We start from the raw sequence: 27,460 nt of genomic DNA on the forward strand, positions 1-27,460 counted from the left end.
TCTATTGGCTTAGCTCAATCCAGAATTACTTCTGCCTCTTTCTCAACAGTTTGTGCTCACGGCAGCTTTGTCACATGGTTCCAGTGGGGCATTCCCAGGTGCTCCAAAACAAGGATATTCTGCAGTTATTCACTGTAGCATTCTTTGTATATTCCCTAAAAAAAAAAAAAAAAAAAAAAAATCACTCCTAGAGCAAATGGAGCGCCTCATTGATCCCATGTGGATGGGAGGAAAGGTGGAGGCCAACGGATGCATTTTTCTGAAGTGATGGCATCAGCCGTGCTGGTAAATTGTTATCGATCTCAGGAGCCTTGTTCCTTGTGTTGTTAAACATCCTCATGCTGTAAAAGAAAGGTTTGGCAAGCGTTAAGTTTGTACTTTGAGAGGAGAAAACACAACTCTTCAATAGTGCATAACGAAAGACGTTGTATCGCTGTAAGCTCACGGTGCATTTTTAACGCCTTGAGGGTTGTTTCCCCAGGCTTGTTGAACGCAGGCCGCCAGGCACGTCCCAGCGTGGCAGCAGGAGCCTGCTGCCGTTCCCCGCTCCCGTTCCCGCCCCTCTCGGCGGCCCGACCCTCGCCAGCAGCCTCCCTCCCTTGCCTTCCCGGGCCCTTCCCCCTCCCTTCGCCCCGCAGCCGCCCGCCTCCGGAAGCCCCCGCCGCGCTTCATGCGACCGTGACGCGTTTTTCGCGGCGGCCGTGGGTGGCGGACTACAGGCCCCGGCAATCCGCGCTTAGGGCCGGCGGGCATGGCGGCGGCGGCGGCGGCGGAGGAGGCAGCGCCAGACTACGAGGCGGCGGAGCTGTACACTCGCGTCTTCCGCGTGGGAGCCCTGGGCCGCGGCTGGCGGCAGCAACTGGAGCCGCCCGACCTCTCGCTGAAGGCGGTGGCCGAGGCGGACTCGGACGGGGCCGTAGCGGCGGAGCTGGGCTGCGCGGCGGAGACAGCGGCCGAGCTGCGGGCCGTGTGCAGGTGGCCGCGGGGTTGGCGGTGGGCGGGCGACGGACGGACGTTAGGGAGGGAGGGGGTGTCGGCCCGCAGGGCCCCGCCGAGCGCCGGGGCTGCGCAGCGGGCGTGCGGGCCCGGCGCCCCCCAGCCCCAGGAAGGGCTGGAACCGCCAGCTTTCTCCAGGCGGGGGTCGGCGGCCCCAGGCCTAGCGGGAGGCCTTGGGCCGCGCCGGGCTGGGGTGGGAGGTGCTGCCGCTCAGGCGCTGTACTGGTTCCTCCAGAGAGGCGGGAGGAGCCCGCGCAAAGCCGCTTCTGAGCAGCCTTTTCGGTGTCTCTGCCACGGGGGGGTTTTGTCTCCCGGGTAAATACGCAGTGGAGAAGGAAAATATCATGTTTCTAGAGGGTGGTGGAAACTTCTTGAACTCATGAGCAAACCGTTCAGCCCTTAACAAGTTATTTAAGTAAACACTTAGAAACATTTTACTCGTTAGGTAAAACTTAACGTGTCTGAACGTGTACATGGTTTTGGGAGGCCCCAGCTGTAAAGTGAAAGGCATCCTTTGTATGAACAAACAGAGCCAGACATCTTTCTTAACGTCATTTAGATGTGTTCTGGTAACTGGTAGCATACATGAACTGTTGAGCTGGTCTGGGTCCCTAGCTGCTACTCACTGTTTCTGTCAGGGCTGGTGGTGAAGTCAAAGGTCTGCAAGTGCTTCTTTGCGTGAGCGATAGTGCTGTTTGCCCAGTCAGCCTAGGTGGCTCTGGGGCTGGGAAAGGAAAAAGTGTTCTCTTGCTTTGCACTTGTAACTTCGCTCATATTTGTGGACCAGTGAATTGCAAACTAGCGTTTAAAGAAGACGAGAAGCATCTAGGAGTTGAAGCAGCAGGATCTAACATGCTGAAGCTGGAAGGCTTTCAAGTCCTGTGAGTAGTGAGAATCATCTCTTACCTGTAGGAAAGGTCTGATTTCAGGCAGTAGTTCCTGCAGAAAGCATCACAGTAGATTCGTCTGTAGCTCATCAGTAAGGAAGACATGCCAGTGTTCTGTTGCTATCTATATCTGTCCTTCAGTTATTGTTTCCTCAAAGGTGCGGAAGTATTTACAAGCTACTTCAAATGCAAGATGGAGGTTTTTCACTTTCATGTACTGAATAGAGTGAACGTAGTCCCAGAAGTGATGCAGACAGCATAATTTGGTAAATGTTGCTAGAATTGCACTATTTATTTAGCTTTTCTTCGTGGCTTTTCCTTCAGTACTCTGCATGGAAGATGTGTATAAAAAAAAGTGCAGGTGTTGTGTCATGAGCACGTCCTCGTGAATATTTTTGGTATTATACCCTGAATTGTGGGGATAACATGACAGCAAAAACATTATCAGCATTATGTGAGATAAAGTCATTAACTGGACAAAGTTAATTTGATAATTATTGTTTGTTTAGATGATAATGGTTCCTCAGAGGAAGGAGAAAGACAGGTAGGAACATTTGTTGCTTTAGTAAAAGCCAATCCACAAACAGAGAATAGGAGTAGGAGCCCATGAGCACAGAGTTTAACGTCTGAGCCAAAATACACTTGCGTGAGTGTTGTGTGTAATGGTAAGAGCTTAGCAAGCCATTTAGAAATCAAGACTTTTGGAGGCATTTTTAATCAGGAAGGAATCAACACTTACAGAATCATAGAGTGGTTAGGGTTGGAAGGGACCTTTAAAGGTCATCTGCTCCAACTGCCCCTACAGAGAGCAGGGACATCTCCAATCATATCAGGTTGCTCAGAGCCCTGTCCAACCCAGCCTTGAACGTGTCCAGGAATGGAGCATCTACCACCTCTCTGGTCAACCAACACTTAATTAATTGTACCTTGCCTTACCAACAGAGAAGAAATTTGCCAGGCATTCTCACTTTTTCTAATGCTAACTTAACTAAAACAATGCTTTATCTCAGCTGCCATAGTTCTGCTGGCTAGGATAGTTTTTTGCCATTACTAGGCTTAGTAAAAATAGAGGCTGATGTTGATATTAAACGCCATTCAGGTATTCTGGTGTGGCAGTAACTGTGGGAATTATTCTGTAAGCTTTCCCAGTGCAGACGTAGTCTCTGATTGCTCCTATGCCATGGCGTATTCTCTGCAGTGACCCTGTTGCTTGAGCCTATCTGTTGCTGTTTTCACTTGAATCCCATGCAGATTTTCTATGCTTTGTTTATTTTTTCCTTCATTCATTTTACTTTTTCTTCTGTTCCGCTTTCTTCAGTCTTTGACTGCTACATTTCATCTGCTCTCTGCCTTTGCTGGTTTTACAGAGCAGTGCTGTCAGCTTGCTGCTGAGTGTACTGTGGAAAGTGGTGCTGTGTGGTGAAAAGGTTTGAGACAGAAAAAAATGACTGGCGGTCTATGAGGGAGAGAGAGAACAGATCATCTGGCAGCTGCTTGTTGGCTTTGCAGGAGAATGAAGATAAATCTGCACATCCTGGTGTGACCTTTCCCTTGTGCAGGCTGGAAATCCCAATCCCTAATCTCCATGTGCTTTTGCTTTTAAATTAAATAGTCCTAACCTCTTGAGTCTCTCCTTAACATTGGCCAACCTCAAATCGCTACGTCTGATCACTTTCACTTGCGTGCTTTGAGCTGTTCGTATTCCTCCCTTGAGAAGAGATGAAAACGCTGGACACCAAGATCAGTTCTGTGGTGTCTTGAGGTCGCATTTATTGTTGGCGTAAATATAGTTTTCTAGGTGCTGAAGTGAACACATCCTGGCTGTAAACACGGATTTTTCTGACTGTGTACTACTTCTATGGGAACTTCTGGCAAGTGAAGGAGGGTTTTTTTGGGTAGAAGAGAAATGGGAAGTTATGGATAGTCCTCCTATATCTATTTTTTAAATAGTAATAGGTTAAAAGAATCTTTCATGGACTCAGGATGAAATTTTTCAATATCTATAGTTAAATACTTTTTTTAGAATATAGTGACATAGTGAGCGTGCATTTAAGTATTCTTGATGATTTAGAGTATTCTGTTGAGGAGAAAAGGTGTAATGTTGAAATGATGTTTCAACAGAAAAAAAATAATTCTGTCTTCAGTCACTTGAATTTGGCTCTGTAAGAATTCTTTGCGTACTGCTCAAGTTGTCTGCAAACAATCTTTACAGAGATCGCTTGGATTTTCATCAGATTTTTAAACAGATGTAAAATGGTGTCCTTAAGCAGGAGGTTCCATCAGTACTTCTCTTAAATAATCAAGATGTCTGGATGGTAAAATTAAAAGTTTTATTCAAATGCCTTAATGATCTGTGAACAAAGAGGTTTACCTTGAGATTCATTATTGGTGTTTGAGTGATTGCAGTGCTTAAATGTTGGAGATGCTAAGTTGTGTTAGTAAGTTTTGTCTTCTCACTGATTTGTTGTGTACATGTAGGATAGGCTGAGACTCAAATCAGTGTAGATTTTAGGTAGGTCAAGGGAGGTGAGGCTTATAGGTAACTTATTCCACTTCAGCCCTAATTCACCATCTTGTTTTATTAGAAGGGGTAGTTGTAAATATCTCTAGGGACGTGTTATAAAGCTGCATTAAGCTAGCATTAGAGTCTTAACGTATTAGTATTTAGCATCTTGTAGTATTAGTGTCTCAAAGGTGATGAAAGTACAGCCCTTAAAATATATGCAATATAAAGAGTAATATAAACAGTGTATCTACTTACTATGAAAATAGCAGGCAAAATACTAAAGCATCTTCTAATTTGTAAAACTGAGAAAGCTCATTGTGCTGCAAGAATATTCTAAGAAAAGTAAAGTCATGCTGATTAAAGGCTTCACTGATAGTCTGTTTCCGTGTCCAAATTTCCACAGGCTTTTTTGGGCTTTTTATTTCTAGCTACCTTAAAATATCTTTCTCGGGGAGATAAATTTCATATAACACTTTGCATACTTTTTTCAAGTGACACCTTAAGCTGTTGTTCCTAGTCACTCTCCTACAGTTCACTTCAGTACCTGTGAAACAGTATGGCCAGTGTTTTCCCTGTGCTATAACTGAGTGCACTGAGTGTGTTTGTCTTGCGTGCGGGGAATATTCTGTGTGGGGACACAATAGAATCCCAGGCTTGTGGCTGTCAGGAGTGATATGTGCCCATTGCAAACTTTTTATTGCTTGCACTTTCGTCTGTTAGGTGTATGACACTAACTACTTAGCCTTAACGTCTGGAGGGATTACCGTCTTCCATTTGTAAAGCCTGGTTTCCTCAGAACCGTGGACCGAATATTAGTGATGTGGTTCCACTGGCTGCAGGGGAGTTATCCATGGGGAGCTCCAGCATGGCCTATGTAAAAGGCCATACAGCAAAGCCTTTCAAGGCTTCAGTGCATGTGGTACAATGACATATGTAATTAATTATTAGACAGATTCAAAATACTGAAAAAGGTGCTCTGCATGTAGCATTCCTCTAGAAACTGAGGATTTCTGACTTGTCAGGAGTGGGAAATGGCTGCATATGGGCTCAAAAGGATCCTTGGAACTTGTCAGGGGTTCAGTGGCAGTTTCTCTCTGTACTAGCTATCTTTCTGTCCTTACAATGAAAAAGAGGAAGCAGCTTACATGCCAGCTGTTTTATACTTTGTCTGCTTGGAGCTGCTTTCTGGGAAACATTAGGCATTTTTCCTGTATCCAGAGATCCTCGGCTTAGAGTGGTAGGAAAGAAGGAGAGCACAAGTATCGTTCATAGAATAGTTTAGATTGTAGGGGACCTTTGAAGGTCATCTAGTCCAATGCACCTGCAAGGAGCAGGGACATCTCCAAGTAGATCAGGTTGCTCAGAGCCCCATCCAACCTGCCCTTGAGTGTTTCCGGGGATGGGGCATCTACCACCTCTCTGGGCAACCTGTTACAGGCTTCCGCCACCCTCACCGTAAATTTTTTTTTCCTGATGTCTAATCTGAATCTACCTCCTTCTATTTTAAAACCATTACCCTTTGTCCTATCACAACAGGCCCTGCTGAAGAGTTTCTCCCCATCTTTCCTGTAGGCCCCCTTTAGGTACTGGAAGACCACTATAAGGTCTCCCCAGAGCCTTCTCTTCTCCAGGCTGAACAGCCCCAACTCTCTCAGCCTGTCCTCATAGGTGAGGTGCTCCAGCCCTCTGATCATCTTCATGGCCCTCCTCTGGACTCACTCCCAGCAGGTCTGTGTCCTTATGTTGGGGTTTCCAGGGCTGGATGCAGTACTCCAGGTGGGGTTTTCATGAGAGCAGAGTAGAGGGACAGAAATCACCTCTGCTGACCTGCTGGCCATGCTTCTTTTGATGCAGCCCAGGATGCAGTTGACTTTCTGGATTGCAAGGGCGCGTTGCCGGCTCATTTTGAGCTTCTCATCCCACCAGCACTTCCAAGTCCTTCTCCTCAGGGCTGCTCTTGATCCGTTCTCTACCCAGCCTGTGTTTGTGCCTGGGATTACCTCAACCCATGTGCAGGACCTTGAACTTCATGAGGTTTGCACAGGCCCAGCTCTCCAGCCTGTCAAGGTCCCTCTGGGTGGCACCCCTTCCCTCCAGCATGTCAACCTCACCACACAGCTTGGTGTTGTTGGCAAACTTGCTGAGGGTGCACTCTATCCCACTGCCCATATCACCGACAAAGATGTTAAACAGCACTGGTCCCGATACTGACCTTTGAGGAACGCCACTCATCACTGGACTCCACTTGAATGTTGAGCCGTTCACCAGTATTCTCTGAGTGTGGCCATCCAGCCAATTCCTGATCCACCGAGTGATCCATCCATCAAATCCATGTCTCTCCAGTTTAGAGAGAAGGATGTCGTGCAGGATGGTGTCAAATGCCTTGTACAGGTCCAAGTAGATGACATCAGTCGCTTGTGTCTTGTCCACCAATGCTGTAACCAACTCATTGTTGGTGAATTCTGACATCATATGTGTGCATACAAGGGAAATGGGAAGTGTCACCATTGATACATGAGAAACTTCACAATGGTAGGTAATAGACATTTTCGTATCCTGTAAATAACCCATGTGATGTTTAAAAACCAAAATACACAGTAATTTCTTCAAAGTGGCAGGTCTTCAAGGGACTTGGGGCTTTTTGATGAAGGAGGTCACTGATCTCTCTGCAGGAAGACTTAGAAAAATAGTCTAGTCATGCTGGTGGGATGTCAGTTCCACAGAAGGGTCAGTTATGAGTTGCTTTACCTGTCAGGGGCTATGTATTACTTCACTGGGTAATCTACACTGAATGGAGAACAGCCTCATCTAAAGACTAATGCTTGCTCTGTGTTCTCCAAAGTGCTGTTCTCCTCCTTTATTTTAAATTACTGTTCTTCAGCAGTGGTTCAGTCTGCACTTGATACAGTACTCACTCAGTTGTCTCTGCCTCCACTTCCTCAAGTGAGATAAGGTTGATTCTATTTCCAGGAGGTTGCAACTAACTGCTGCATAGTTTCTTTTAAAATTATGCTTCTGAAGCAATCCCCTTTTCTCAAAAAGAAGGATTTTCTGTTTGGGATGAAATCGGTAAGACAAGAAGGTTAAAACTTTGTGTACTGCTGGATGGTAAGAAACTAACTAAACAATAATAAATTCAAATTATCTTCAATACAGAGTGTTTTTATTGGGTCATCAGAACTAGAGCATCTACCCACAACCAAAATTTTCTCTCTTGACCTTTGCTTATTGTCAGCTGATACCAGTTGATTCCAGACTTCTGTTTCTCAGTTGTTGTGTATTCCTATGCAGTTCCACTCTAAAGTCTTATTCATTACTGTAGTGACAGTGTTACTTAGCTTAGCATTGTTGACATGGGTTACATTATAAGATTATAATGAAAAAGAATACAGTCAAATAATAAATTATATAGAGAATAAATGGTACACTTCAGAAAATTTTCCTGGACTTCACCAATGGTTTGTTTGTCCCACAAAGAGATGAGTTTGCACAAGAGTTTGCTGGGATTCAAACTGCACGTGAACTTAGGCAGTGGTATAAGCCCTGCCTTTATATAGTCTGCAAACAGTAGAGAGACAAAAGAGATCAAGTCTAATTCAAAGCAGATGATGCTTCTCTGTTTTAAATAGCATTTTCTCAGTCTATTTTTAAGTTGGGTAAGTCTTCTGTGATTAATACAAAATTATTACTGTCTTTGAGTCAACATTATTTTGTGTATTTTTATAAAGGTAATTGATACTATTATAGTGTCCTATCTGAAGCATTCAGTTGGATTGTTTGGTCTGTTTGTGGAATGACGTGGGGGAACCTTATGTTACAAAACTATGTCAGGGGAGTGGATATGGTATCCCACAGGGTTCATTTTTTTCTGCAAAGTTTATGAGAAATTCCATCTATTTATGTTATGAAAACCTAATGTTTGTATGATAACTTTAAGTCATTGCAGCAGCCAAAAGCAGTTCCACTTTTCCTTCCTACATCCTGCAGTGATTTGCACTACAGCAGAAAACCTATTGTTAGCTGTACTTCGGATTCTGTGTGAACACAAGAAAGAGTGAAAAGAGTCTGAGGATGGAAAGAATACAAGGAAGAGTGGACCTGTCACTTCTGGCAGAAGTGTTGTCATGTTCCCACTTGAAAAAAATGGGGCATAAATTAATGGTTTAATACAGCAATGACAGCTCGTGTCAAATGTGATGGCTTTCCCATGTTTGTACCTGAGGGAGAGTGCTAGCTGTTCCACACAGATTGAGGTGGTTGGTTCCTTTTGGTTGAATCTGTTTTCCCATATATCATGAGAAAATCGGAGCAGGTGGATGAGATTTGAAAAGGTCAAGTGGCATTTTTAGTTTATAAAAAGTATTGGACAAATATTTTGAATGGAGCTTGTTAAACTTCTCTAGGAAGCTATGCTTCATTAGGCAGAAAATAAAGATAAAATTTACCCTATCTCTGTGAAAGCCACGTATAAACTCTAGGACTCTTTGTCTTCTGGTTCTTTATCTTAGCAACCATACTGCCCTTTTGCCCTGATTAAGGCTGTAGAAGCTATGTCTTGTTTATTTACATTGTCTTTGCTCTTTTTAAGAATAGCTCAACTGATTTTCATTGTGAAGTCTAAAAAAATGTTTAATAGTTATTTTCTTTATTGTCCTAGCATTGATATGTTAATGTCTTCCGATAAAGAAGAGGACCCAGATGTTATTCCTGAAGGTAGCAGTCTGCTAACTCTTCGGTATGTCGTTATGGTACACTTGCAGTACCCTAATGCGGGGTGGGATGGAAAACAAGCACAAAAGCATGGCTGGCTGCTTGTTCCCTTTCCAGGCAATGGTGTACTTTCTGAAGCAGTGTTCAGAAATACTCCAAGACCAGAAACACCAGCTTGGGATGGGATAACTGGTATGAGCCTTCTGCTTGAATGTTACTTAGGAATTTTTTATTATGATATACAGAATATGCCGTCTTCCTTATTGGAAGAACTTACGATTTCTGGACCTAGGTACTTCTGAACTAGCAACTAAATTTGAAGCAGGCAGGGGACTTATCATGGTGATGTGTGGGAGGTTTCTCCAAAGCCTTGTGAAATAAACCTGTAGCTCTTACGTCTAGTAACCCACAGTCACATTTTAACAGCCAAAGTGTAAGTACTGAACTTATAGACAGATACCTCTTTATCTGAACCAACTCTTTATTGAATTCATTGATACTACTGGTGCACTTCAGAGGCTGAGCAATCAGTATATGTTAAGTTAGTGAACTTTGATCTCATACTTGGCCGGTTCAGGCCTTTCCTGTGCTTGAATTTTAGTTTGCTTAGCACTAATGTAAAGAAACATGTTAAGGTTGTTGTCAGTGTTAGGTTCGATTGTTACTGAAAACCTTCAGGAAGGTCTGAAATGTAAATACACTTGTCCCGGAAGTTAGAAAGAGTTTGGTGCTCATGCAGTGATTAAATACATGTATTTTAGTAGATATTCTATGTATGATACTCTTTTTTTTTCTACAAATAATGCTGAATTTTTTTTAGGAAAGTGTCTAAGTCATCAGATTAAGAATACTTGTGAGTTTTTTCTTTGTTTTTTGCTTAAACTTAAATTTCTCTAAAGTGGGAGGGATAGTTGAAACAGCTTCCTCAAAGGTTCAAAGTGTTTCTGGGAGGGCCTCTTAAGGCAACATTTTGCTTTCTTTTTCTCCTAAGTGTAAAACTGCCCACATCCAACCTGTAATTTCCATATAAGGGAAAGGAAAAACAACCTGAAATCCACAAGCTGGCCCTGTACTACCAGGCTTTATTGGAGTTGGTAGACAAGAGTATTTTGAGTTAGTCTGTCACACTAAAGCAGCGACAAATCCTACTGTTTGAAAGCTGCACTGTAGTAGCTTCTGTCATTTAAAAATATATCTATAGAGATTCTGCATGAAAGTTGTTGAATGAAGTTTTCTCCTATATTCCTGCCCTTCAGAATTAGAAAGAAGGCATTAGAGAGGAGAGACGAAACGATTATTGTGGATCGGGCTTGCAGACAAGAAACTCTTGCTTATGAGATGGTAAGTTCCCTGTCATCTCGTGGCATCTCAAGACAGTTCTGCACAGCCAAAATCCAACTCCTGGTTGCCTTTTTTTTTTCTTCTGTTAGTACCAAATGTAGTAAGGAGGAACTCCAGCTCGTTGCCACTGTATGACTGCTTTTGTTTGTTTGCTGTTAAAGCGTTTTGTAGGGTATCAAGTGTACTGAGCATCATGTGTACTTATAGAGCTAGACAAAATGCATAATCTTTTTGCTTCTGGAGTCCTGTGTTGGAATCCAAGTTTTAATGTGTAAATGATTGTGAGCTAGTTTCTGTAGGGCTGAAAGAGGAAGACAGTAGGAACAGTAAGTTCCTAATTGTAAGCTTTGTAACCCAAATTTCCCAGCCATTCTGAGCTGTCAGGAACCAGCAGTGTAGTGATCAGCCTCTCAAAAGCCATCTTGGAATTCCTTTAACTATTTTTAGTTAAAGTATTTAGTTTAGTATTTCTTTTTTTTAAAGATTTCTTCACAATCATTAAAGTCCTAAACAAGAAGAGTAAAATTCTTAAATTTTACAGTGCTGGAGTCCATGGCATCAACAGGCAAGCCATGAGCTAGTGCAAAAATAAGGAATGGAGCTGTAGTGAGGAAGGAGCCTCACTTGTAACTATTAAACATTCTTTCCCCTTGGGGTTTCCTAGTCTGCTGTGACTGATGTTATTTCAACTGTCCAGAGGCCCAGGCATATGATGTAAATATCATACATCAGCTGAGATGCAGGCTCTTAGTCTAGGGTGTATTTGAGAAAATATTTGCAATAGAGATCTTCATAAGAAGGATATGGACCTGTTGGAGTGAGTCCAGAGGAGGGCCATGAAGATATCAGAGGGCTGGAGCATCTCTCCTGTGAGGACAGGCTGAGAGAGTTGGGGCTGTTCAGCCTGGAGAAGAGAAGGCTCTGGGGGGACCTTATAGCAGCCTTCCAGTACCTAAAGGGATCTTACAGGAAAGACGGAGAGAAACTCTTCAGCAGGGCCTGTTGTGATAGGACAATGGGTAATGGTTTTAAAATAGAAGGAGGTAGATTCAGATTAGACATCAGGAAAAAATTTTTTACAATGAAGGTGGTGAAACCCTGTAACAGGTTGCCCAGAGAGGTGGTGGATGCCCCATCACTGGAAACATTCAGGGGCTATTGGGTGGGGCTCTGAGCAACCTGATCTACTTGGAGATGTCCCTGTTCTCTGCAGGAGGGGTTGGAGTATATGACCTTTTAAAGGTCCATTCCAACCCAAACTGTGCTCTGATTCTATGTTAAAGGTTTTAATGAGTGATGTCTTTCATTCTGAAGAATGAGCACCTGGTTAATTACTGCATTCTTTAAGCAAGCTGTGGTAACTGATTTGTGTGTTAGAGCTGGTTGTGACTGCAATGTCCTAGAACAGGATGACAGCAACAAGAAATGTCAGTTTGGAGTGTGTCACGTGAAGAAAGGAAGTGCAATTGATAAAGCACCAGTATCTCTGAACTGAAGTCTCACAGCAGTATATCTCCTGTTGTTAAATGTGAAGAACACTTCGTGCTGGCGGGAAGTGTTTGTGCAGTCGATATTCTCTCTTGATTTGTTGAAAATGGGGGAAACTGACTGCCACAGAAAAGGGCCTTCCCTCATTCTCAAGGCTGGGCTATGTCTTAAGTGCAAAATAGGATGGAAATGTGGAAATTCTTTCACTTCTTTTCTAAAACGTAGTTGTGTGGCAAGGGCGGTACTGGATTGTAGTTTTGGGTTTCGGAAAAATTGAGACATCCAGCTGTGTGAAGCCTCCCTAATAAGAGCCAGTGTTGCACTCATTTTTGTTTTCATGTACTTCATCCTATGTCTAGTTTATAGGTTGGTCTTTTTCAGGTTGAGGGTTGCAATCCCCCTTTACATGTGAGGGCATTCACTGAGCATTTCAAAGCAGTAAGTGATGGAAGTTCGTAGTGTCTGGGTTCCATGCAGGCAGAGTGGCAGCAGTCTTTGTGCAGGGCCTCTCGGAAGCCAAGGAGTAGCCAGCTATCTTGTAATTGCTGAAAGCACCTCAGCTTCTCTAGAGCTGAGGAATGAAGGAAAATGCTTTAAATCAGTCATTACAGCAATTTCTCACCTTTCCATCTCATAGAAGTAGGCTGTTACCACTTCAGGCGGCTACGCAGTCAAAAATTAATTACAGGTAGAACAGCGTTTCTCAAACTTTTATCCAGGGGCTGTGATATATAAGTGGTTGCAAATGTAGTGTATTGTGTTGGTTTTGTGTAGTCAAGGGGGCTACAGTGGCCTATGTGAAGGAGGTAGAGATAATCGAAAATGAAGTTAAGCCCTAGAAGAGGGAAGGGTGGGGGGGAAGTTGGTTTGTTCTCTTTCTCGTTATCCTGTTTGTTTTTGTTAACAATAATGGTAAATAGTTTTCCCCAAGTTGAGTCTGTTTTGCCCATAATGGTAACTTTAAGGATCTCTCCCTGTCCTTATCTCAAACCTCAAGCTTTTTTGTTGTGTTATCTCTCCCTGTCCCCTCAGAGAGTGGGTGGAGTGAGTGAGAGACTGTGTAGCTTGGTCCCGAGCGGGGCTAAACTACAACGTGTATGTATATATCTTTATTTTTCAGGAGTCACATGCAATTGGAAAGAGGCCAGACAATCCAGCAGATCTAGTTGAGGAGGGAGAACTACTTTTAACTCTGAACATCTTCTATCCTGTAATATTTCAGAAGGTTAGTACTAAATTCTCTAGGTTGTATTCTAACATCTCTTCCCTACTCAGGTATTATCTTACTTTTCTAAGCAGTTACAATTGGTGAGTCCACGAAGGAAGTGTGGTAAACTCTACAACTGTGGTAATTTCTTAAGGCTTTTTCAGAACCTGATTTTCATTCTGTTAGTAGTTTACAGAAGAAAATGTTTATAATAATAACTTAGCAGTTAATGTATTTCACATAAGGCTCAAAACTTGGAACTAAATACATGAAAACTACAGTACTCTTTTTGGATTTCAGATAAATGTGCTCAGACTTTCTGTCTTTCCTGCACTTTCCAGTGGGAAATGTGACTTTTGAGCTTCTGAGTAAAACTAATAAATGGCAGCCTTAGGGAGAGGCTGAGGCAAGATGCTCTTTAAAATATCATACAAGAGAGGTGATGTGCCTTATCTTGCCATTAATGACCTCAAGCTGTTGACTGAAGAGCAGTACTGATGCTGACAAGTGATTTTTATTTGAAGCTTGTGTGCTTTTTTCTTCGTAGCATAAAGATCACAAACCATATCAGACAGTCCTTGTATTGGGCAGCCAGAAGCTCACTGAGCTGAGGGACTCGATTTCCTGTGTCAGTGACCTCCAGATAGGTGGCGAGTTCAGCAGTCAGCCAGATCAAGCACCAGAGCACATCAGCAAGGTAAAATCTTCTATTTCGAACCCTCTGCATGGGTAGGAGCTTCAAAGTCATACAGGAAAGAGGAAGGTAGAGTTTTTCTTTGTTGTTATTTCTTCAGCATTAAATTAGGCTGCATTGGTTCTGCCTGTGGATTGCACTGCAAGTAGATGCTTCCTGGTGGCATTACCCAGCTGACCTGTTTTGTACAATGTCAAGAAAAACATCGTTAATGCTGCTGCTGGGAAGTAGTAGCACTGGTAGTGAGTTCTTGTGTAGATGTATCCCTGTGGTCTGACTTTACTTTGAGCTATATTCTGAAACACCAGAGGTAATAGAAAGCTAAATGTAGACCATTCCTCTTTAAACTGACATGCTTTGGTGTTTGCAACTGGGTGCTGATCAAAGGTGGGAAATAAGATTGTTCCCAGCTCCCAGAATTGCCAGGTGTTCTCTGGGGGTGTGGAGAAGGAATCAATAAAGAAAAAGCACTCTAATTGAAAATACTGATTTTGCATAATTTTGATAATATATTATATCACATATAATAGATATCATATCACAGAATGGTTGAGGTTGAAAGGAACCTCTGGAGGTCATGTGGTCCAACCCCTCTGCTCAAGCAAGGCCATCTACAGCCAGTTGCCCAGGACTATGTCCAGATGGCTTTTGGATGTCTCCAAGGATGGAGACTCCACAGCTTCCCGGGGAAACGTGTGCCAGTATTTGGTCACCCTCACAACAAAAAGTGTTTCCTGATGTTCAGAGAGAACCTCCTGTGTTTCAGTTTGCCCATTGCCTCTTGTCATGTCACTGGGCACCACTGAAGAGAGCTTTGCTCTGTCCTCTTTGCACCCTTGCTAGAGGTATTGGTATATGTTAATAAGATCCCCCCTGAACCTTCTCTTTTCCGGGGCTGAACAGTCCCAGCTCTCTCAAGCCTCTCCTCATAGCAGAGGTGCTCCAGCCCCTTGATTTTCATGGCCCTTGTGGGACTCTCTCTCATGTCTGTCTTGTACTGAGCAGCTCAGAACTGGACACAGGACTTCAGATGTGGCTTCATCAGGGCTGAGTAGAGGAGAGCATCACCTCCCTCAACCTGCAGGCAATACTTTGTCTGATGCACTATAGGATTCCATTTGTCTCCTTTCCTGCAAAGGCATATTGCTAACTCATGGTCAAGTTGATGTCCACCACAATCCCCAAGTCCTTTTCTGCCAAGCTGCTTTCCAGCTGAGGGGCCCCCAGCATATATTGGTGCATGGGTTTGTTCCTCCCCAGGTGCAGGACCTTGCACTTCTCCTTGTTGAACTCCATGAAGTTCCTACCAGCCTATTTCTCCAGCCTGTCAAGGTCCCTCTGGACAGCAGCTTGATCATCTGGTGTGTCAGCCACTCCTCCCAGTTTTGTGTCATTTGCAAACTTGCTGAGGGTACACTCTGCCCCATCATACAGAACATTATCGAAGATGCCAAACAGGGCTCGACCTTGACACCTGCGGTACTCCGCTAGTTACTGGCTTTCAACTAGACTTTGTTCTTCTGATTATCACCCTTCGGGCCCAGCTTTTCCGCCAATGTTATATATTAATAATATAGTATATTATCAATATAATATAAATCAAATTATATAAGATATACAATCTGGGAGAAACCAGAGGATATTACATACTTCTTCATATAATAGTGGCGCATTGTCGTTTAAGGAGACTGAAAGACATCCCAGATATTAGTCTTTTCATTTATGTAGGTTAAATGGAAGAGTCTTTCTACCACTGTCTAGTAAAGCACTAGCTGATTAGTTCTGAGACCAGAGAGTTCTGACACTGTCCTCTTGGGAGGAGTCATGTGAGGCTGTCATGGCCTCCACAGGGTTGAGGTTAGGCTTCCTCACATCAATAATTTCCCCAGAGGAAGTGCATGCCACCATGCCTGGCCTCCTAGCAGGAGCTTTTAATGGATGGTGTGCATTTGTTCAGTTTGTTTATTTTCTTCAAGCATGATTGTGAATTTACAACTTGCATTGAAGTATAGGCTCAGCGTGTGGTAAGTCTTCACAATAAAATCACATGTTGCTTCAACATACAGATAAACAGCCATCAGTGGGTAGAACTTTCTTCCTTTCCATCTAGGAAGGAAGTGGCACCATGACCCGTCAGAAGTATGTTAGCTTTTCCACATAGAGAAAATAACTTCTGACTATTTTAAGGCTCTTAGAGATTGATTTAAATCAGAATGGTGCTCTGAGAGTCTGCAGGAAAGAGGCTGTATGAGTGAGTTAGCTGTTGATGCTAGCTTTCGCTTCTCTTGAGGTGCAGTTTGAGTATACAGGCTGACTGAAAGGATCAAGTTACTCTCCTTGGTAAAGTAAACAAGTGTAGCTTGTCAGCTGATAGAGTAAGAGAGGCTTTTTTTTTATTTTACTGGTGTAAATAGGCCTAACTTCTGTTCATTCTTGTTACTTCTGAGTTTTGTGATTTTGCTTTTTCTTCATTGGTCAATGAGTAACAGGATGAAATTTAACAAGTTCAAAGGCCAGAGTCTACACGTATGATAGAGTGACACCAGGCACAAGTATAAATTGGGAGAGGAGTGGCTGGAGAGCAGCCCTACAGAAAGGAATCTGGGGGTGCTTGTTGACTGGAGGCTCAGTATGAGTCAGCAGTGTGCCCAAGGCAACCAAACCACATCCTGGGGTGCATCAAACACAACATAAACAGCCAGTCAAAAGAGGTGATTATCTTGCTATATTGGGCATTGCTGTGGCCTCACCTGGAGTACTGTGTGCAGTTCTGGGTCCTACAATTTAAGAAGGACGTGAAGGTCGTTGAATGCATTCAGAGGAGGGCAGCAAAGCTGATGAAAGGGTTGGAAGGCATGTCCTGTGAGGAGCGTCTAAGAACTTTGGGCTTGTTTAGTTTGGAGAAAATGAGGCTGAGGGGTGACTTCATTGCTCTTTACAGCTTCCTGAGGAGGGGAAGCAGTGAGGGAGGTGCTGATCTCTCCTGCCTGGAATCTAGTGACAGGATGTGTGGGAATGATTCAAAGCTGCACATCAGGGGAGGTTTAGGCTGGACATTAGGAACCATTTCTTTACTGAGAGTGTGGTCAAGTACTGGAACAGGCTTCTTAGAGAGGTGGTTGATGCCCCAAGCCTGTCAGTGTTCAAGAGGCAGTTGAACAATGCCCTTAGTAATGTGGTTAAACTTTTTGTCAGCCCTAAAGTGGTCAGGGAGTTGAACGAAATGACTGCTGTAGGTCCCCTCCAGCTGAAATGTTCTGTTCTATTCTATTCTTGCCTTTTTTTTTTGTTTGATTTGGTTGTTTTGTAAACAAACACCTTAATCAAACCAATTTCAGGGAGATGTTTAAGAGAACTGGACAATATTGAGTTATTTTATTCCACAGATATGGATGCTTTTAACAAGGAACTTGGATCTTTTATGTGGTTACTACTACTGTTGGGATTCCGTGGAGAAACATAATAGCATCTCTCCTTGCACACTGAAGGATAATGCGAAGTCTGGGAGGAAGAAGTGTCTGAATCATACCTCTGGCCAGCATTAATCAGGAAAGACCTGACTCAAATTCCCAGTAGTGGCTCACTTTGCCTTCCTTTCGTTATGACAAACAGATATTTTCTGTAGTTTGGAGCAGCTTTAGAGAACTGGCTAACTCAGAACTGCTGCGGCCCACAAAAGTTGGTAAGGTGTTACCAGAGCATGGCGGTACTTACACTTTGTGGTTTGAGATCCAAGGAGGGTGACAATAATAGCACCAAAACAAATTGAAAGCAAAACACATTCCTACTGCTGTGCCTTTGTGCAGGTCATCTGCAGTCATGAGTCCCATCTCGGGTCCCAGTGTCTGTGTTTCCTGTCTTTTGATGCCTTGGAGTTAATAGCTCAAAGGGACCTCTGGACACAAATAAGCATTCATTTTGTCAATAAAGACACATAAGACTGCTCTGTGGAGTACTCAGAGTACCTGGCTGTCCACAGTTTTCTTACTTGATTCTTATTTAGTCTGCTTACACCTCTGTACCCAGCCTGTAAAATAATTCATGTTCACTTCTTGTCTTCCCCTCTTTCTCTGTGTTTTCTTTTCCACTGTAAGCTCTTACAGGCCATAAGTTGCCTTCTGACAGATTCTGTGACTTAATGGGCAGTGAGCAACTTCGAAGTTACAGAATTGGAATGAGCTGGTCACCGTGTTATTCATAGAAAGGAACCAAGCTCCTAGTTACCTTCCCCACTCATTATCTGTCTGATTTGCCTGCACACGCATCTGTTGATTAGTTAGTGTAACCTTTAATTATCTGAGAGCTGGCACACAGTGTAATTAGAGGGGTAAAAGTTGGGACCACTTTACTCTGATGAAACTGTGTTGATGCATATTGGAGAGATATTTTATCAAAATGCTCTTAAGGCCCATGAATGAAGGATTTCTCACAGTTTTCTATAGACTTGAAGAAAATATAGGATTTAGATAGGCTTTGTGCAATACCTGAATGCCAGTATATAATTGCAGATAAAGGGTTTTTTTTTTCTGAAAGGTCATGAAACACTGCTTTTCTTCAAAGCACAATTGAAAAGATGGAAAAAATTATATGCTATAACTTGCAGGTCAACTGTATATGTACACAGCCTATCTTAGCATCACTTGTGTGTGTTGTAGCTGTGCACAATTGCGTATATAGCATATGCAGAATGGCTCCCTGAGCAGCAGTCAGTAGAGAAATGTTCCACTATGAAATGGTTCAAGAGAGTTTAGTCTGTGTCCTTCAACATCTTCTCACTTACAGTAATGAATGCTGTGAGAGACACCTGACCTGTTTTCCCCAGCCCAGGATAGATGTGTGTGTTAGCTCTATTGCTCTTGCAACAAAGATGATTTTTTTTTTTTGCTATTTTTTTTTTTTTCAGCAAAATGTAATAAAGTACCTGAACAATATGGTTCCATGCTTGCTGTGGGTTTTCGATCTGAGGCATCTCCCTGCTTCAAGGTCCACTACAGAAGGCTGTTTCTTGCTTCATGTAACTGTTTCTTAAGCTCTGTACATGTGTTGTGATCAGTTTGGTAATGTAAACTGATATCTGGCCTCAGTCTTTAAGGGATTATAGTACCAACCAAAACAACACCTTCTTATATGCCAGAAAGAACTTGGAAGAGCACAATTTAAAGGTTAAGTTTTATGTATAAAAAAGCACAGCCTTTCCTGGTCATCTTCTCTCTGCTCAGGTTACTTGTTTATATAAAGGCTGTTTTGACAGCAATAACAGAAATGGAAATTATGGGAAGCAGATGTATGCCTTAATGAAAGAAACAATTACTCCTTTTTTAGACATTAAATGACATTTGTATCTAAATAAAAAGATTGTATGTTTTTTCTCCTCTTAATTCTGGCTGTATATCTATATTGTATAAATCTGTGCCACTTATTTCTCCTATTATATAGCTGTTTTTTGAGTTGCAAAACCACACACGATGTTTTGTTACAGAATATCTTGAGTTGGAAGTGACCTATAAGGATCATTGAGTTCAGCTCCCTGCTCCTTGCAGGACTACCTGAAACTAAACCATATGACTTAGAGCATCATCCAGACGCTCCTTAAACTCTGACAGTCTTAGGGCCGTGACCACTTAAATGGGGAGCCTGTTCCAGTAACCAACCACCCTCTCAGTGAGGAAACTTTTCCTAATGTCCAATCTGAACTTCCCCTGACACAGCTTCATTCTTTTTCCTTGTGTTTCCTTGCTCTGTTGCTGGTCACCAGAGGTAGATCAGCACCTCCCTGTCTGCTGCCCGCCTTGAGGAAGCTGTAGACTGTGACGAGGTCACCCCTCATCCTTCTCTTCTCCAAGCTGAACAAACTGAGTGACCTTGGCTGCTCCTTAGAAGTCTTGCCCTCCAGGCCTTCCATCATCCTCCTCTGCACACACTCTAACAGTTGGATGTTCTTACATTGAGGCATCCAAAACTTGAGCACAGTACTTGAGGTGAGGCCACACCATGGCAGTATAGAGTAGGGCAGTCACCTCCCTCGACTGGCTAGCTGTGCTGTGCCTCATGCACTGCTGTACAGGGTTGGACATTTTGTCTGCCAGGGCAAACTGTTGGCTCGTACGCAAGTCACCATCAATCCAGACCACCAGATGTCTTTCTGCAGGGCTACACTCCAGCCTCTTGTCCCCTGGTTTGTAAAAATACAGTAAGTTTTGATTTTTAGCTTTCAGAGAGAACAGCTCTGTGAATGTTGTTTGCAAGCAGTCTAGAGACATAAACAGAACAACACTTGATTGTGCTATTTCAACAAGGTGTTTTCCTGTTCTTTTTTATTTTGTTTCTTCTCAAGGAGATGCTTGCAGCTGGAGTCTGCTTTTTTATGGATGGATGTGATTTTACCTAAATAGTTCTATAGTCCTGCTGCATAATTGCATATATAGATGTCTTGTTTGTATAGATGGGACCAGGGCCTGCTCCCATGTGGCTGTCATGTGTGTGTGCAGGGGACAGGACTACAAGAATTCTCTGTCAATCCAGCAAAAAGTATTTTGTAGTGTGGTGTGTCCTGATCAGGTGTAGTGGGTCTGGCTGGTATGGAGTTAACTTTCCTTGCAGCAGCCCATGTAGTGCAGTGCTTTGCATTTTTGGCTGGGCAGGGTTGATAACACACTAGTGTTTCGGCTTTTGCTGAGCAGTGCTTGCAGAGCCTCAAGGCTGTATCTCCAGGTCCCTTTGAGGCCAGTGGGCTGGGTGTGGGCAAGAGACTGGGAGGGGATGTAGCTTAGATGGCTGACCCCAGCTGACCAAAGCGATATCCCATGCCATTTTAAGTCAGTGCTGTGCAGTTATTTAATTTGTGCAGCGGTGCTTGGGTTCTTGTTCTGTGTTTTTGTGGAAATCCATAACTGCTATAATGGGGATAGTAATAACAGAAGAGCACTAAAATAACTGTAATGGCTTGAGAATAATATCAGCAGAGCAACTGCATAGCTGACAGTCATATAAGTCTTCTTGTCACATCAGCATCTAAAACCAGTGCAAAGCTTTTCCTAAAAACCTGTAGAATGAGGTCTCCTAATACAATTTAGATACCTAAAGTGCTTGTTTTTTGACATGTTCTTGGTTAAGACGTTTAATCTCTCATAACACTAATAGAGACTTATCTCTCTTTCTTTCTCTCTCTCAGGATCTCTACAAATCTGCTTTCTTTTATTTTGAAGGCGTCTTCTATAATGATAAAAGATACGCAGAGTGCAGAGATCTGAGCAGGTACAGTATTTGTAGACACTGACTAAGGAAAACCTTAATAGACAGAAAAATTCTTTCATTTTATTTATGATTTGTGGGGGTTTTAGGACTGGAATATCTAGTATATGAAGGTAGAATAGACTTTTCGTACTATCTTTTCATGTTGAATTGATTTATACATGGCAGTTTAACTTTACTTGCTCTACTTATTCCTTCCACTCAATTGTCTTCTGAAAAGGGGATGAATGTGTTTTTTTCCCCCAGAAATCACGATTTGCTCTATTGGAATGGGATTGCTGTGGAAGGTGCCAGCTGCCATTCTGTACTGGCTTTTAAAGTGCCCTCCAAAAGATTTGCCTGTGAGGCAGAAGTTGAGTCAGAAAAACGTGCTCAACTATGTGGAAGTCAGTTGTTCTGCCCAGTCTTGAAAATATGCTGAATGCCTTCATGGTAAAGTCAGCAAGGGGACTGTGTGACTGTTGGGAAAAGAAATCTGAGATGACATGGCCAAGAGTCGCAGGTATCTCTTGTTTGGAGCTATAGCTCACGCTGAGTGCAAGTCATATCCATGGTAGTAGTTTGTTTTAAGGAATTATGGGCTTGCTGACACACTAGTGAGATTTAGGAGATCAAGATGTTAAAATGGATAGTATGGAAGAGCTATGAGTTTGGACTCCGTTCTTGTTATGCCAGACTTGGTGTGTGACTTCAGAGAAATGAATTATTCCACTCCTTCTCTTTCTGTCCTTGAGCAACACTGATCTTCACAGAAAGGCTTGTGATAACATAGGCAGTTTGTAGAAGTGAAACGCCTTGTGTGTGGGAGTGTGCTGAAAAGTCAAGAAATAATTGCAGCAGTAGCCAGTGCCCTTCCAGTGCTAAATTTTGGAAATCTAACTGTGCAGTTGTCAGACTTGTATTTCTCCTTGGCAAAAAACCAAACCAAAACAAAAAAAACCAAAACCAAACCAAAAAACCAAACATTTTTAATACTTTAAAACAAAGTTATTGACCTGCTGGTAACTTGAATTATTGGAGTGCTTGAGAAGTATTGTGCTGCAAACAACCTGACCTGGATTGGTGCCATCAGGAGCATACGCTCTGACTCGAGCTCCTTGAAAAGCTGCTTGGTAGGCATTTAAAGACAGGTGTTTCGCAAGAGCAGTGCACAGTTCTTTGGGGTTGTGGTATTGCTGTGAAACTAAGTTGTTACAAAATGTTCTGAGCTGTTTTAATTTCCGTGTTTTTAACGGTGTCCCAGTGAAGAGTTTTGCATGTCCCCCAAGGCCTTTGTTTTCTGTGCATTTGCAGTTTATAGCATTGCTGTGCTAATGACCTTTCTGTTTTCAGAACAATTATTGAGTGGTCAGAATCTCACGACAGAGGCTATGGGAATCTTCAGTCTGTTAAAATGGAGGACTACACATTTAATGATTTGTCCCTCAAAATTGGCTTTCCGTACCTTTTCTGCCACCAAGGGAACTGTGAGCACATTATTATTGTCACAGACATAAGGTAGGTTGTCACAGACATACGGTAGCTTACTGCTCTTAGTGAGTCCTTAGGCAGTTGAAAGCAAGCCTGCTTGTGGACAAACTTCAGACATTAAGCGCTGAATATTTGTGACGCTAACTTCAAGATTATTCTGCTACCTTCTGCAGGGGTTATTTAATCTTTTATTCCATATGCACATGACTACCTCTGCAAGGAAGAAAGTAATCTCCCTGCCATTTTTTTTTTTTTAATATTTTTTTCTGCATAAGAAGACTTCTAAGTAGCGTGCCCTGACTGTGGTATGGGATGAATGTCACACACAGAGAAAAGCCCTTTCTGTGCAGAGCCAATGTGTGGCAGATTTACATACTGATTCTAGAGCGCTAGGGAGCAGAATGCTGTTACTGGCTCTGGCTGAAGTTAACTGGACTTGTTAGTTTAAACTGGATGCTAAGGGGCAGGAACTGAAAAGAGAACAGAGGAGTGGAAGTTATGGGCTGAGGCAAGGGAGAAAAGGACGACTTGATTGTGGCTGTGGGATAGGTGGGAGCCACATCAACAGTAGAACTGTTGTGTGTATTCTGCTCAGTGCGTAACAGATAGAGCACTACTCTCATTGTCTGTAGTGGGTGACAGATCATTTTCAGTTCCCAGAAACCTGATGTACCTAAGCATTGTTAATAAATGGTGCTTCCCAAGAGGAATACAACCCAAAGAAGGACATAGATGTTGCAAGCAGATGATCTCAGGATTGTGAGCCTCTAAACACTCAACTGGTGATGTTTTTGCCTGTTAGTCTATGTAGGAGATAAAAGCTCTGAAAAGACTCTCTGAAGTAGATGATCTGAAGACTTCTGAGTTACTACACAAACTGAATTTACTTCTAACCTTAAGATCCACAGGTGGTGCAACTAGCAGTCTTTCTTCAGGTCTTCATCTAAGAAGTGCTAAGCAGAAGTCTAGTCATAGTTTACACAGGAATTTAAATCATGCCTTATCTTCAGTGCCCATGCTTATGTTCAGATAAATTCCAATGTGTCTGAGTGTCTGAGTCTTTAATGTATTTTATGTATTTATTTATTTCCCTCAAGGCTCATTCATCATGATGACTGCTTGGACAGGAGCTTCTATCCCTTGCTGATCAAGAAACACTGGTTATGTACCAGAAAATGCTTTGTGTGCAAAATGTATACAGCCAGGTACGCTACATTCTCAATCTTCTTCAGTTATCTTCTTACATAAGTCTTTCTAGTGCAGCTACTCTGCACCTAGAAGCTCTATACGTATTTGATAGGGTGTGTGAATAATCTTCATGCAAGTATGCTGAGATTTTACTCTTCTGGCAGTTACCTCTCCCTACCCAGGAGAAGGCCTTCTGCAGGAAGCGTTCGTTTGGAGATGATGATTCAGGATGATCAAAATAACTGAAATGATGAAGAGGTTAATTATTTGTCTCAAGTGCTTTTGCAGACATAGAGCTTGGCTCTTGATCAATTACTTTTGAAAATCTTACTTTGGGGGGAAAATGCTGCATTTTTCCCCTATGACAAGAGGTGATTTAAATTCATTCGCCAGATATTGTACAGAGTTTTCATTAAATGTAGCATCTAAGTAGAGGGAAGTATGGGTCTGTCTGACTTTAGTACAGTAACATGTACTATATGTAGCAACAGGTAGCTTTCCCTGCGAGTAAACCCCTAACCTCTACCTGAAAACTCTGTGCTGTGCAGCTGTACTTGAAGGAATTTTTTGTGATGCACAGATTTTCTGCAGTTAAGGGAACAGAATCTGAATTTAGTGATCTTTATACAGTTCAGTGCTGTTTACTTAGACATGAGAAAGCCTTTCAACAGACACAGTAGAAATTTCTCTAAAGGAGTTCTACAGACTAGACTAGGCTTCCTGATTTTACAGGTCTGAACCATTTATTTACAAAAACACCTGCTGCCCTTTTTTGCCCCCAGGGCAGCTTATACTCTCAGCCTGGGTTTCACACAGCATCTGTGCCCTTGTTAGCTTTCTTGTTTGGCCTTAGACTTCCCTGGAATCAGGCAGAGAGCCAATTCCCCTCGTGATGGGAGCCCATCCTAGTGTTCCTAGCAGATCCCCTAGGATGCCTTCGCAAGTGGCTATAATCTGTGAGGTGTTTGGCCATAAGGGGAGGTGGAGCCAAAGGGTCAATATGGGGGAAAGATGGGATGGTGAGGGCATTAAGAGAGGTGATGTAAATGCATTAAATTAAAACCAGGATTAATCACTAAGCTTAAGCGGGGAGATGCTAAACCATGGATAGCAGAGCTGCTTTGGCTGGCTGTCCTGCGTGTTCTAATCTGTGCAGATAGCATCTTTAATCACTAGAAGCCTTGAGCTGTCATGGCCTCTGAGTGCAACCATAAATTAATTGCTCAGTGACATGGCAGGTCCTCCTTGTGCCAGCAGCTGTGTTCATGTTAACTTCACTGCTTGCTAGCGTGCGCAGCAATCCTCTCCTTGTCTTGTCTGCATCATCCAGGCTCTCCTTTTATACTTCTAAATGGATTTGGTTATTACTCAGAGTACTCTGGGTCAGTCATGTCTCTGCTCTGTATCCCAGTTTCTTAGCTTAAGGGAAAACGTTTGTCTTTTATGACTTAAATGGCCATAGGACGGACAGAAGATTGCTATTATTTGTTTATTTATTTCCTTTGGGTGTGCACTGTACCAGCTACACAGGTTTGGAGGAGTTCTTCAGGAAATGCTGCTGTAGCAGGGTAAGATAGTAGCTGGGACTGAGACTAAACAGGCGTGGAGCTGGGAAAAGAGCTGTTTGCCTGGGGTGGGAGATAGGCAATACAGGTAGTATCTGGTTGGTATAACATAGTTGCTGATGTTTGTTGCTGCCATCCCCAACTCTGAGTAAAATGTTGAGATCTTAGTCACAAGATGTTAGTTGGACTCACATGGGAAACACTTGTATTTTGTAACCTACAGGTGGGTAACCAATAAAGACAGTCTGGCACCAGAGGACCCTTGTTTCTTCTGCGATGTTTGTTTTCGGATGCTCCATTATGATGCAGAAGGCAATAAACTGGGGGAGTTTCTTGCATATCCGTATGTTGATCCTGGGATTTTCAACTGAAACTGACGTGAGCCAGAATGAATTCCATTAACTACATTGATGAATTTGTTTCTCTGGCTGTTAAAACCACCAAACAGCTTGAGTTTTCAGCATACTGCTGAGTTTTGTGTTACGCTTTTAATCCTCTGCCCTGAGGTAGAAGGAGCCCTTTGCACTTGAAGTCTTTCTGGTCTGCTTTTCTGAGTAAGTGTGATGTTGAAAGATAAGTTAACATGGAAAAATATGCTCAGAAATCTACTTTATTTTAAACTGTTACATTTTTAATATGCTTTGACAACAATACAGTAGTTTGGAGACTATGGACTCTAAAAATATGGGTGTTTAAAGAGAGAATACCTTGCTAAAGAAGTTGTGATTTTAAGAAGTTCTGTGCATCCAAAGCTCTGTTAACCTCAGAGAATAAGAACATGGTCTTTGGGCATTTTACCTTGAAAACTGTAGCAGTTGTCATCTCTGAACAAGGGCAGATAGCACTCCTCCTGGGGAGGAGGACGCTTTCTGAGAGAGAAACTCAGAGTGCTTGTTAACTTCTAAGGCCTTCCCTGCAAACAGGAGGCTGTTTGCATCTGTGAGCAACTGCTGTCCTTGCATTCTGACTCTGAGGACTAATTCCATGAAGAGTGTACTCCGTTTCACAGATTACTGAATTGTAGTCTCCCTTTCAAATTACTTTGTTACCTGTTTACAGTTCATGCAGTTTTAACTGTTCCTAAACTAGTGTTCATTGTATGCTTCCTTTCTTAATGTTAATCTGTTATTGTAAATATTGATGGTTTTTATTAAAATGTGGCCAATTGTACTTGCTGGTCTGATGTTAAGTTGAAACTCTGCTTGTGAAGACAAGAAGTCTTGTAAGTCAGCTAGCTGTTGGCCTGTGTATTTTGACAGCAAAGTAGTGAATCAAGCACGTGTAACAGCGCGTGGTGGTAGTTCTCTTTTCCTTCAGGAATCTGCAGAAAAAGAAGTGTCCTGCCCACCACAACAGTCACCAGTTAAACTGCTACGGCTGAACTGCTTTGTGGTGTTGTAGCAGCTGCTTTGAAGATGCTGTGCAATGCAGCTTCGGTTGCAACTTCAGTATTTGCCTCACAAGTTGGTACTCTTCATATTTCCCCAATCTCCTCCTCTTTCAGCTGGTAACGTACAGGTTTCCCAATCCTCTTCAGTATCGGAACTGAGATCAGCTGGGATAATTTCTAAAGATATTACTTACTTGTTTGATGGCTTCTTATGTTGAATTATAAGGCAGCAATCAGTAGGTTTTTCGTGTGGGTTTTTTTTGGTTTTTTTCTTTAGAGGTAGGGAGAAGGGAGCAGCCAAAATGTTAATTTATTGTTTCATTAAACTAATTCTGCCTTGGTATGCTGTCTTTCACCCAACCCGTATACCTCCTTTCCAGTAAAAAGTTATGGTCAAGTATATTTCAAAATTGCTGTCCCTGCAGGTTAAGAAATTTTGCTAGGGCCAGTCCCATACTTCCAATAAGGCAAGGAGAAACTGGCCACAATCTGGGTGTGGGAGTTGAGTGCATCCTGTGCTTAACTACAAAATGGAGAAGAACTTATATTAGAAGCTGCTGTTTGTGTGTTCTGGTCCTATTTCATATTGAATGATTCAACTTAAATGACAAATAGAACTAAATCAAAGTTTTTAAAGATGCTGTACTTCCCAGGAGCTGTTGCAAGACAGCTGGGTCTGGTCTTGATTTAATGTGTCTTTCTGAAGTGAGTGAAATCCAGCATTGCACCCATCTCCCCATTTGTAATTAAATTTCTATGTCACCAGC

General features: G+C 42.6%; 1 protein-coding gene across 4 annotated transcripts in view; it reads left to right on the forward strand.

Annotated features, from left to right (window-relative positions):
* The first annotated feature begins 631 nt into the window (after positions 1 to 631).
* The window catches only part of SNAPC3 (small nuclear RNA activating complex polypeptide 3), a 34,395-nt gene continuing 7,566 nt past the window's right edge, over positions 632 to 27,460 (forward strand). The window contains exons 1-9 of one of the 4 annotated variants that reach the window (XM_086771125.1): positions 636 to 975; positions 9,047 to 9,124; positions 10,356 to 10,440; positions 13,049 to 13,153; positions 13,683 to 13,832; positions 21,001 to 21,083; positions 22,413 to 22,577; positions 23,648 to 23,755; positions 25,527 to 26,490. In XM_086771125.1, coding sequence (XP_086627251.1) covers positions 752 to 975; positions 9,047 to 9,124; positions 10,356 to 10,440; positions 13,049 to 13,153; positions 13,683 to 13,832; positions 21,001 to 21,083; positions 22,413 to 22,577; positions 23,648 to 23,755; positions 25,527 to 25,674 — 1,146 coding nt within the window. In that variant the 5' untranslated portion in view covers positions 636 to 751 and the 3' untranslated portion in view covers positions 25,675 to 26,490. Of the gene's footprint in view, positions 976 to 9,046; positions 9,125 to 9,240; positions 9,292 to 10,355; positions 10,441 to 13,048; positions 13,154 to 13,682; positions 13,833 to 21,000; positions 21,084 to 22,412; positions 22,578 to 23,647; positions 23,756 to 25,526; positions 26,491 to 27,460 lie in introns of those variants that run through there. The other 3 variants (XM_086771124.1, XM_086771126.1, XM_086771127.1) reach the window with 3 other exon arrangements.

The sequence above is a fragment of the Chlamydotis macqueenii genome, chromosome Z, assembly GCF_036417535.1.
Source record: "Chlamydotis macqueenii isolate bChlMac1 chromosome Z, bChlMac1.mat, whole genome shotgun sequence".
NCBI classification, from domain to species: Eukaryota; Metazoa; Chordata; class Aves; order Otidiformes; family Otididae; genus Chlamydotis; species Chlamydotis macqueenii.